Below are 10,760 nucleotides of genomic sequence, written 5' to 3' on the forward strand. Positions count from 1 at the left end.
ACAGCTTCCGAGAGTTTGCATATGCAAAAAACAAAATCGAATTCACGGCCAGTTAAGGATTGAATGACGCTTAGTTTGCCGATCGCGAATTTTTATATATAACAACATTAATATAATGGTATCGTTGATGAGAACGATCCAAAGATACATTTTTGAATAAGATAAGCGAAAATCTTGAGCATGAGAATGCTCATTTATGCGGTCCAATCAGATGTTAACTATGCGATCCACTCATTGGATTAAGCATGGATAGAAACCAATATGGCGTTAACATAACAAAATACCCTAAAAATTCTCAGTTTGACATAGTAGTGATTTTTGAACTAGTAGATTCCGCAACTTAAAACTTACATTTTCAGATTCTACACGTCGAAAACTACAAGATTGCAAATAAAAAAGTCTATAATTTTTAGACCACTAAAGTAGAATTCAACCCAAAATCAAATTCCTTATGAAAAATTAATTTAGTTCTATATATAAGCTAAGGAAAGATTAATTTCTTTGAATTTACTAGTAATAATATAAAACAATAGTGTGTACTTATTAAACACTGACGTTTGCAATATCTTTATGGTTTTTACTACAAGTTTTCGATCTTTCTTTTCTATGATCAATGAAATAAAAGTATTTTGTTTGTAAAATGTGCATGGTACTATCACAACATTGTTTAAAAACGTAGAATTTAAATTATATAAAAATGACACTTCTTCTGAAGCTTTCAACATGGAAAAATCTAATAAAAAGATCATTTTCACCAAGGAATCAGATAATAACAATATCAAAGTTCGATATTCATACGTCGGAATGTAACTATAATTTTATTAATCATATATATATATATATAAATATTATTTGCTACAAATAATCTTAATGTCTGAAGTATATATTTTAATCGCCTAAAAAAAAGATTATTTTACCTGATTAATGGATATTTTTCAGATTCTTTCCATGGTGAATATGAAATGCAAGACCCAAAATCAGAAGCTGATATGTAGGTAAAATTACATATACATTCCTTATATATAAATATTATAATTCTGTCATATAAAAATGAAAAAATAAAGATTTTATCATGTTAGATCTTAACTAATGTGGTTTTTTAAATCTTATAGCGTTAATGTTACTTTTATTGATAAAATGGGAAAAAGAATACCTATAAAAGGGAAAGTGGGAGATAATGTACTGTATTTAGCCCATAGATATGGAATTGAAATGGAAGGTGCTTGCGAAGCATCTCTTGCTTGTACCACTTGTCACATATATGTACATCATGATTATATGGATAAACTCCCAACAGCTGAAGAAAAAGAGGAGGATTTATTAGATTTAGCTCCATTTTTAAAAGAAAATTCTAGATTAGGTAGGCAAAAACAAGTTTGACATATATAATATTTCATATTAACACATTTGCACTGAGGAATTTGGAGCTCAGTCTGACGCCAGAATCAGAGCATTTTAGCACAATCAAAAAACTCATACATGTGCGATCCAGGTTCTAGTAAAGGAATCTGAATGACACATATGTAACTCATCTAGTGCAAATGTGTAAATTTGATCAAATGTTGAAACAATTTTATATTTTTAGGTTGTCAAATTATATTAACAAAAGAATTAGATGGTATAGAATTAGAACTGCCTCAAGCAACAAGAAATTTCTATGTAGATGGCCACACACCAGCTCCACATTAATAAATTTTTTCCTTTGTATTTAGCTTAATATGTACATATTTTATTCATTTAATTAGTATAATTGTAAATTTATATATTATATATAAAATGTAAATGTAATATAAATTGAATATTATGTAGCACATAAGTTATTTTTTTTTATATATATATATGTCGGGTTTGTCGGGTTCCGACTGTTATACTGTTATAACACTGTTATAATACTATAATGATCAGCTTAAACAAAAAGTTTAACCCAAAGTATTGGGAATCTTCCCAAAATTCCAAAAGAAAGGCCCGTTATTCCTACATCTCCAACATATATATATTTTAGTGATCAGTGATTAATGAAAACATATTTCCAGAATGTACTGTAATGTATTTCATAAACTTTTAGAACAACAAACTTGATTTATATGACATTTTGTCATGATACAATATATTTATTTCTTATACATTTGGATTATGATACATATTTTTAATTACAATGATACAAGATTTAAACATTTATGATATAATGAATCTGTAAATTAAAATTGTATTTGTTAATCTTGCAGCATTTACATTATCAGTGAAAATACCCTATAAGTTTTTTTGCAAACTGATCGTTTTTGAGCACTGCCACTAATTTGTTTACATGTTTTCCATTTCTGGCAGGCACCACCTTTATGCATTTTCCCAGTTTGACAACTTTCACAATAACTTTATGTATACATATTCGTATCTATATGTGCATACGTTCCCACGTTCATTAGCTCGTTATATATGCTTACGCAACTTGCGCTTCTTTTCATGCATCCATACATATCAGTGTCGATAATTATTATCATCAACATTGTCATATAATTATCGTACAAACTATATTTATTTATATCTTCTGCTCATTATTGATCACTATAATTATAGACACGTTATAATATCTCAGATCAATCGCAACCTACAGTCATACTCCATAAGTAAAAGAATTTAAATAGAAGTACATTCATACAATGTCATACAAAACTACACTGTGAATATGATTATATATGTATTTCTCATTTGGTATGAGTCATCACAACGGACTTATTGAAAAAATAATTTTTTGTACTTATTTGTAACTAAAAACGGGTCATGATATTTAATTAAATATTGTACAGAAAGAGACTGTCTACATTACATAATGTATCAATGGAATACTTTGAATCAATAAAAATAAAAAATTTGTTTGATATCAAAATTAAACTATCGATTTTCTATGGCAGTAAACAATTTAATATTTACATAGTTTGCAAATTTTTAAATAAAATTCTTTCGAATTTTGTGGATTTGTAATTCTAAAGATCTTTATATAAAATTTCCTGTATAAAATAAATCCTGACTGATATTAATCAATTTACGATAAACGCATATTGTATATAGGAAGTCTAATTATACCACTTTTGTTGTATATCTCCCTGAGCTTATTAAGTAAAAGTATAAATACAATTTTTTATATTATCAAAATGAAAGATCATTATTTTCTTGGAAGTATCTTTATTATAAGTTGTATTTAATACTCTCCCTCCCTTCTGTTAAAAGAATTAGCATGTACAAATTTAAATTTAATTTAGTAGTTATATGTAATATATTAAATGTATCTTATCTTATACAACACAAAACTGTTGCTTTTAAAACTAAGATCTATATTATATTTATTAATGAGATATTAATATATGAAAAACGAATATATTGTAATATAAAAATTGACTTTATGAATAAGAGAGTGTTGCTGTCTAGAGATATTAAATCTATTATTAAATGGATATTTCTGCTCTCTGTCCGTCTCTATTTAAATTTTGTAGGTTTTTACAAGTTATTTGCGAAGTAAACAAATATAATAAAATTATTAGAAACATTAGGAAACCACAGCAATCATATATATGTATATATATATTAAAAAATTATATGAAGCTCAGAGAGATAAAATATTATGATATCATTAAGTATAATCATGAAGTAATCAACTCACAAAAGCAGATATAAGATTTGTTATGCCAATGCAATTTGTAGTATTTAATCATGTCATATAAGATTAGTAAACTATAAGAGATATTTTAATATCTAATGTTAAATAAGAAATATAAAAAATATTTTAGATCGGATTAAAAGTAAAAGAGAAATAAAATAATTAAAATTAATTGAGATTAAATATGTATAATACATTATGTCAAATAATTTTCACTATTTGTTAATAAAACTACATTAACTGCACAGATATACAAGATTTATACATACATGACTTAAAGTTTTCAGCATAAGACAATTTTGACATAAAAAAGTTTTAATTAATAAATGAACTAAACACATAAATTATTATTATTGGACTAGAAACGTAAGACATAATGAAACTTATTGAACAATAATAATTAATTCTTCTCTTTATGTATGTTTTTAAAATACATATTTCTCCTTTTAAATTAATTAAGTGTGTCTGCAAAAGTCTTATTAATCAAGCCATTTAGTAATTAATTTACTTTGTTATTCCAAAGCAGCATCTGACTTTATCGCATATGTATTAGAAATTGTATTTCAAAAATGATGTAAAAACATCCTACAACATTTAGATCATGTTCACTGATTCTATCTATCATGTCACTTTAGAAGCTTCAATTTTAAATTATTAGTTTTTCTGCATTACCATTTATAATTATGTAGTATGAATCAGAAAACAACTATGCTTTTGTGTTGCGCTTAAAGCTTTATAGCAATTTAATGAGATCAGAATTAATTCTTTGTCAACTAAAATTTGAATACAAAATATGGATTCTTAAAACAAATAAACCTTTAAAACCACACATTATGGTTTATAAAGCCAATTATTTATAAAGCATACATAATCAGATCTTCGATAAGCGGAATTATTGCTAAAAACCAACCACGACCTTCTTTTAAAAATATCTTACTCTCCTAAATATGCAACAATGATATATTCATATCATTCAATTACTGTAAAATATATAGAATGAAACGAATTACCTCCTAATTACTAATGTAGTTAAAAAAATAATTAGGTATGCAAATAATACAATAAATCAGAATCTTTTAAAGAATGCCATATACATGTATGTATAGGTATCTTAAAGAACTATAATACACTATAAAATAGAAAGTTTCACGTTTCTGTAAACAATCTATTTTATGCAAACCAAGTTTACTATCCTTCAATATAGATATAGTTAGTTTTAAACTGAAAATATATTCCAATATACATAACAAGCCTCAAACTGACAATACATGTACTTAAAGTTTCTTATACTTATTTTCATTGTGCATGAAGTAACAATAAAATTGGTAGTACTAAAAGTACCATGCTAGTAAATAGTAAATACTGATATTATTTAGCATTTAACACTGTGCCAACATAGTAGCGTAAGAAGTTCCATTTAACAGATAACTGACTATGTAGTTTATATAAATATTGATATTTTGTAAATACAAAGAGCACAATACAAAAGATCCTTAAAAACAGAATTGCATGTTAGTGATATATAAACAAAATTATATTCTACTACATATATTCACAATCATTCCCGAATGATCGTATAATTTCTTTATAAAACATGATACAATTTTTAGTCATTAATTTCAATACATATTTGTGAAAGTGCAACTAGCTTTTACCAACCAGTTTGTGCTAATTACCAAAAGAGATTCAAAATCTGTACTTGAATAAAAATAAATTGAATTTGATTCAAATTACTTTTTCTAGTAAAATTATGTAAAATGCTAAAAAACAAATTTATCAATATTGACAATATTGGATTCAGATATACAAAAAATGTACAAAATCTTACCTTAAAAACAAAAAAAAGGAAAGATAAATCTAATTTAAGTAATATGTATAATTTTGTGTATAAAATGTTACACATTATTTTTAATTTGTTTCATGAAATTCGAAATACAATACAAAGTACAAATTAATAAATAATATCTTTAACTTATTTATAATAAAATAAAAACTTTTAATTTATTTCTGTCTAATCATCTTTCTCGATAATAGCAGCAGAATTTAATCTTATAATACAGCAAACATTTTCTTTATCGTTTTTATATGAGGCGAAAACTAGCTTTCAAACTGGGAATAACAAATTACATTTCGTTTCTTGACTGATTTCTCACAGTGTGCACCATGTATCACAAATACTTGGTCAGTCCAGATAATATTATTATGGACCAATCATTCAGAGTAAATACTAAACGATGTCCATTCTCAAATTGTTAATGTACAGATGTGTCTAAATAATGCATTTGCTAATAAAATATACAAAATGTATGGAATATACATGATCTCAGGGCTAAATGCGATAATTTGCGCTCCTATTTTTTTGTTTCTTTTTTAAAAACAAATTATTTCAGAGATGACGCTGATGGATAAGTGCATGTACTGGAAGTTGTCTACCCCTTTGATACCTCTGACAACGGCCCATACTCAGATCATGACATTCATACACATTAGCCACAGCACCGCGTGATGAAGAAAAGTTAGTTGATTCAACTGAGTATGAAGCAGAGATATCAAAGGGTTCCTCCAGTTATTCCATCGGATGGTGACGTCCTCCACACATTCCACAGGACGTGCCACACCAATGAACAGCTCTTAGTGGAGGATAAATCCACAAGCAAGGAACGATCAGTGATAATAATGCCAAACCAAACCATCTGCGTCCACATCCTTCTTCTGTACTACAGCTGCACAATTCAATATTGATTTATAATGTATTCTTAGCTATGTCTTGATAATCATCCCAAAAGTAAATAATAACGATTTATTTAATGAATAACTATCGAATACATTATAGATATCAAAAACCTACATTTGAAAGCTTCTTTATGATACAACTGAGAAAGTAGTTCTAAAGAATAAAAAAAAATAGCTTAGACAAACATATCAGCAAAAATTTTACTCACCTGCAAGGATTTTGGGTAAAATCACCTTCAGCATCACTCATACAGTGGTATAACATACCCTGAGCACAAGACAGACACGAAATTTTTGCGATTCCTCGTCTAATAGGATCAGGTGCGTATTCACAAGACCCCCTAGGATTGTGCTGCTCTGTGTACAGCTCTTGGCAATGTTTACATCGTAATCGGATATTACGTTTCATAGTATTTTTAGAAGGTTGGGATACTATAATATCTGGTTTCTTCAAAGAACTGCCGGTATTATGTCTATTTAATCGGTCTCCTTTATGATCACCGATGATGGGATATAAATATTCATGATTAAGCGTTGTGAGCTGCACATAAGAGTAGCTATCTGATCCAACATCTTCAGTTGATGCCAAAGGATGCTGAGATGGTGGCACTTTTATAGATGGTCCACCAATATAATGAATAGGTTTATGTGAATCAGGAAGATCTGAACACTGGGAATGATAATTGGACAGTCGTACTATTCCATGAGGTGTATCCGATGAGGGACGTGGTTCTGGTGGTTCCACAGGTAAATTTAAAGTCTGTGAAATAAATTCAATTTTAAATGTGTTGATATATCTTATCTATTTCTTTTCAAAATAACATACCATAAAAACATCTTCATCCCCAACATCTAACGAGTTGCCATATAATGTGGTATTGGCCAACCCTGAATTATAGAAAATATATTGTTAAAACCTTATTTGAAGTAAACATTTATAAGTTAATATTTAAAATAACGTTGGTATCCTTACCATTTGTACATTCCACAAAAAGTAGCAGAAGAATAAAATTAATAAAAATTTATGTCATTATATTGTAAGATATATTAATTCTATCGTTATAATGGAAGTAGATGCTATAGTTAAATTAACAATTTACCTTCTAACAATTCTTCAACAGCTGTGCGAACACCTTTATCAAAAGCTCTTGCATCTGCAGCTGTTTGAAATGTTAATCCAAACTTTTTCTCTCCTGTCCTCCAGTGATGGAAAGTTGGCATTACCTTATTATATTCGAAATCTTTTTTAATTGTACAGCTAAGAACAACCTAGGAAAAGAAAATAACTCTGTATCATATTTTACAACAAATACACATACTACAATATATTTAAATTATTAATAAATATATTTATATATATATATTACTGATTGATCAGTGATGCGTTTCCCATAAATAAGGTATTCATGCATCTTCTCAGTTGCACCAGGTGGAGAACTGTTAGAAGATCCATGACTTTGGGTATTAGTAACACTTGTAGTTGATACAGGTTGTATACTGCTAGTAATAGAGACAGTCGTAGTAGAAATACCAGATGCATTGGTATTATTAGACTGATGTCCACCTGAAGAAGTTGGTCTTCGTCTAACCGAAACATTTGCTAAACCACCGCCACTTAGAGGAACCCAACCACCTGAACTATCATCCCTTGTCATTACCTGGGCACGAACCCTCACCAAATAGTTACCACTAAAAATAAAATTTTAAGAAATTACAAAGTAACCACTAATTAACAATAACACTTTTTAACATAAACATATTTATTAGAAATTGCTTAAAAAATTTCTTAGAAAAATATTTAAAACTTACATATATTATTTAATGCAAAATAAAAGCATATTTATGGCGTTTTATATTATTATTTTTTTATCACGAACAAAACTAATAATATATTTAAATATTAATTAACAATATTACACAGCTGTATAAAGAATTTGTTTCTGTCACATAAGGTTTATAGGAAATGAAATTTTATTCATAAATTTACACTTGGTAAGAAATATTGGAACTAATAAAAGATCGAGATTGGTTTAAAGATATCGTAAAAACGCGCAAGACCGATATGTACGCGAAAGCGAAGAATCGCTATTATGTACGAGATAGCAGATGTTACGCGCTGACATCGATTTAATGAATGAACGGTCACCCCTACACGGACAGAGGATAACACACCAACACTTGAATCGAAATCATACGTTTACTCGTGTAAATTTTTATAGGTGTTCAGCGATCATGACACGTTTCTAAGAAGGGAAGAATCGTTTGAAGGATCATGTAAAATTTGAGGAAATTGAAATGCAATGATTGATAAGTGTCGAAAATGTTGACAGGAGAATGAGTAGGACGAGGTCAGGCAGAACTGTCAAGTGCCGCACTGTAAACGTGATATCAAAGGAGCACAAAACTTAAGCCATAGTCACGGACATTTCAGGTTTCGGAGCGGAACAATCGTCAGAAAGTATCACAGACATTGTAATATTACTTACTCCTCTGACGCCTCTGTCATGGTTCGAGCTGTCGAAGCCTTTACTCAATGCCCACTTTTTCCCACACTTCACCATTTTCGTTGCATTGAAAAGACATTCGGCCACGATTCTGTTTATGGAGCTTTTTTAGGCTAGTGCCAACCACAGGAAGCGCCCTAGTCCTCCTCCCTCTCGCATTCCCCGTAGAGTTCATCCCCACGCCCGACTCGAACTCGCAGTCCACGCCTGCTCCCTTTAGGTTTTACCGACCGTCGCTTTCGTTTCGAAAACATCTCTTTTTCTGTATCTTCTCCAATACATCTTCCACAATTGAAATATCAATCATTTTGCCAAAATATAACCGTACCGTATAATTTCTTTCGTTCCTATTTTTCACTGAAATCACAAAAAACTATACTGGCCAAAAACTCGCGCATCGACATTCACCCCGTAAAATTGACTAACTATATGCTAGCTATCGACGCTTTTACAATGAAAGCTACCGGTCTGCGCAACAGGATTCATTCATCGATGCTGCCCATACAGTCTTGTTAATAATTAAGCGCGCTAACGTCTCTATGGCGGACAATGTACGTTTAAGTTACTCATGATCCTGCGAAATTACTTTATTACTTATCAAATATTTCACTATAATCCTTATCCTCTTTTATTGTATAATTTTATCATGCTTTAAGCCTTTGAATTCTCGTGTGACATTATTTTTCCATAAAATTTACATAAAAATTATTTTGCATTATAATTTCCTGACTTTCTGATAAAAATCTCTTATAAATTGTTACATATTTATCTCATTTTATTAAACGATTTCCTATATTATATCAAACATTAACGAATAATACTTACACGTTATTTTTAACTTTATATTTCAATAAATTGTAGTTTAGCAATTAATGTACATTACAGGATGTTACCATATATATAATAATGTCATATAATCTAATAATGAGTTATTTATTTTATAAAACGCGGTATTGACTTTGTTACTTCTATCGGTTGGTGTATCCTTATTTAAATACGTCCCTGAACTTGAGGCGTTCATTTTCCAGTACATTTATCTAGTCGATGTTAAACCGTAATTATGAATCGATAATAGAACAAATTTTTATTATATGTACCATATAATGCTTGATTTGTTTTATAGATACAGAATTCAATGATATTTAAAAAACGTTTAAAAACTAATATACATACATGTATATGTATATATGCTATTTTCATAAAGAAGCTCAAGGAAAAATGTCAGTAATTTTAGTAGCGTGTTATATTAATAAAGTAACTGAATAAATGAAAATATCGATTTTATAGAATAATTCAAATAAAAAACAAAAGTGAAACTAAAACACTTGAAGTATTATAAAATAAATGAAAAAGATGTTTATTAATTTAATTAATTTGCTTTTTAAATTAAATATATCTAAATAATTTTCAGACGTATAAAACTTTTAAACACTATATTTCATAATTGTTAAAAAAAAAGATGTCTATAAAGTATATTTAAAATACGATAAACAATGAAAATAAACAGTATACAACAATATACAAATTCACGAAATAAATGTTAAATTATAGTAATATAATTTTAAACAACTCCTTAATTTATTTTTAAAAAATTAACTAATTATTACAATTAATGATCGATAAGTGTTGACAAAGTGAAACATACATACATTACTTCATCCTCATACTCCCACGCGTAGAAAGAAACATTGATCCATATTTTTCTTTAGTTAAGTCATTTTATGTGTGTTTATTTTACACAAAACATGTACTGTGTAATATACTTTATCACGTAAAATATCAGAAAAGTTTTAGAAGTATGTTATATCTGAGATATTAAAACTTCTATTTGTACCGCGTTGCATTATCAGTTACATTCGGGAAAACGTCTT

At 28.5% G+C, this 10,760-nt stretch overlaps 2 protein-coding genes across 4 annotated transcripts; one reads left to right on the forward strand and one right to left on the reverse strand.

The window, feature by feature from the left end:
• Positions 1 to 331: 331 nt before the first annotated feature.
• Positions 332 to 1,816, forward strand: Fdx1 (Adrenodoxin-like protein 1, mitochondrial Ferredoxin 1). Its single transcript, XM_033336309.2, has 4 exons — positions 332 to 806; positions 940 to 991; positions 1,113 to 1,360; positions 1,586 to 1,816. The coding sequence occupies exons 1-4, from the start codon at positions 698 to 700 to the stop codon at positions 1,687 to 1,689; spliced, it is 513 nt and encodes a 170-aa protein (XP_033192200.1). The 5' UTR covers positions 332 to 697; the 3' UTR covers positions 1,690 to 1,816.
• Spred (Sprouty-related protein with EVH-1 domain) lies at positions 1,722 to 10,690 on the reverse strand. Of its 3 annotated transcripts, none has more exons than XM_033336459.2 (7): positions 10,539 to 10,690; positions 8,872 to 9,246; positions 7,753 to 8,074; positions 7,486 to 7,654; positions 7,212 to 7,237; positions 6,595 to 7,145; positions 1,722 to 6,375 (listed from the first exon to the last, which is right to left on the reverse strand). In XM_033336459.2, exons 2-7 carry the CDS (start codon positions 8,889 to 8,891, stop codon positions 6,219 to 6,221), a joined length of 1,245 nt encoding a protein of 414 aa, XP_033192350.1. In that variant the 5' UTR covers positions 8,892 to 9,246; positions 10,539 to 10,690; the 3' UTR covers positions 1,722 to 6,218. The 3 variants fall into 3 exon arrangements, with proteins under 3 accessions (XP_033192350.1, XP_033192349.1, XP_076475497.1); XM_033336458.2 differs by having other exon boundaries at positions 7,212 to 7,273; positions 10,539 to 10,687; XM_076619382.1 differs by lacking the exons at positions 8,872 to 9,246; positions 10,539 to 10,690 and adding an exon at positions 8,195 to 8,803 and having other exon boundaries at positions 7,212 to 7,273.
• Between the last annotated feature and the right edge of the window lie 70 nt (positions 10,691 to 10,760).

The sequence above is a fragment of the Bombus vancouverensis genome, chromosome 6 (genome assembly GCF_051014615.1).
Source record: "Bombus vancouverensis nearcticus chromosome 6, iyBomVanc1_principal, whole genome shotgun sequence".
In the NCBI taxonomy this organism is placed as follows: Eukaryota; Metazoa; Arthropoda; class Insecta; order Hymenoptera; family Apidae; genus Bombus; species Bombus vancouverensis.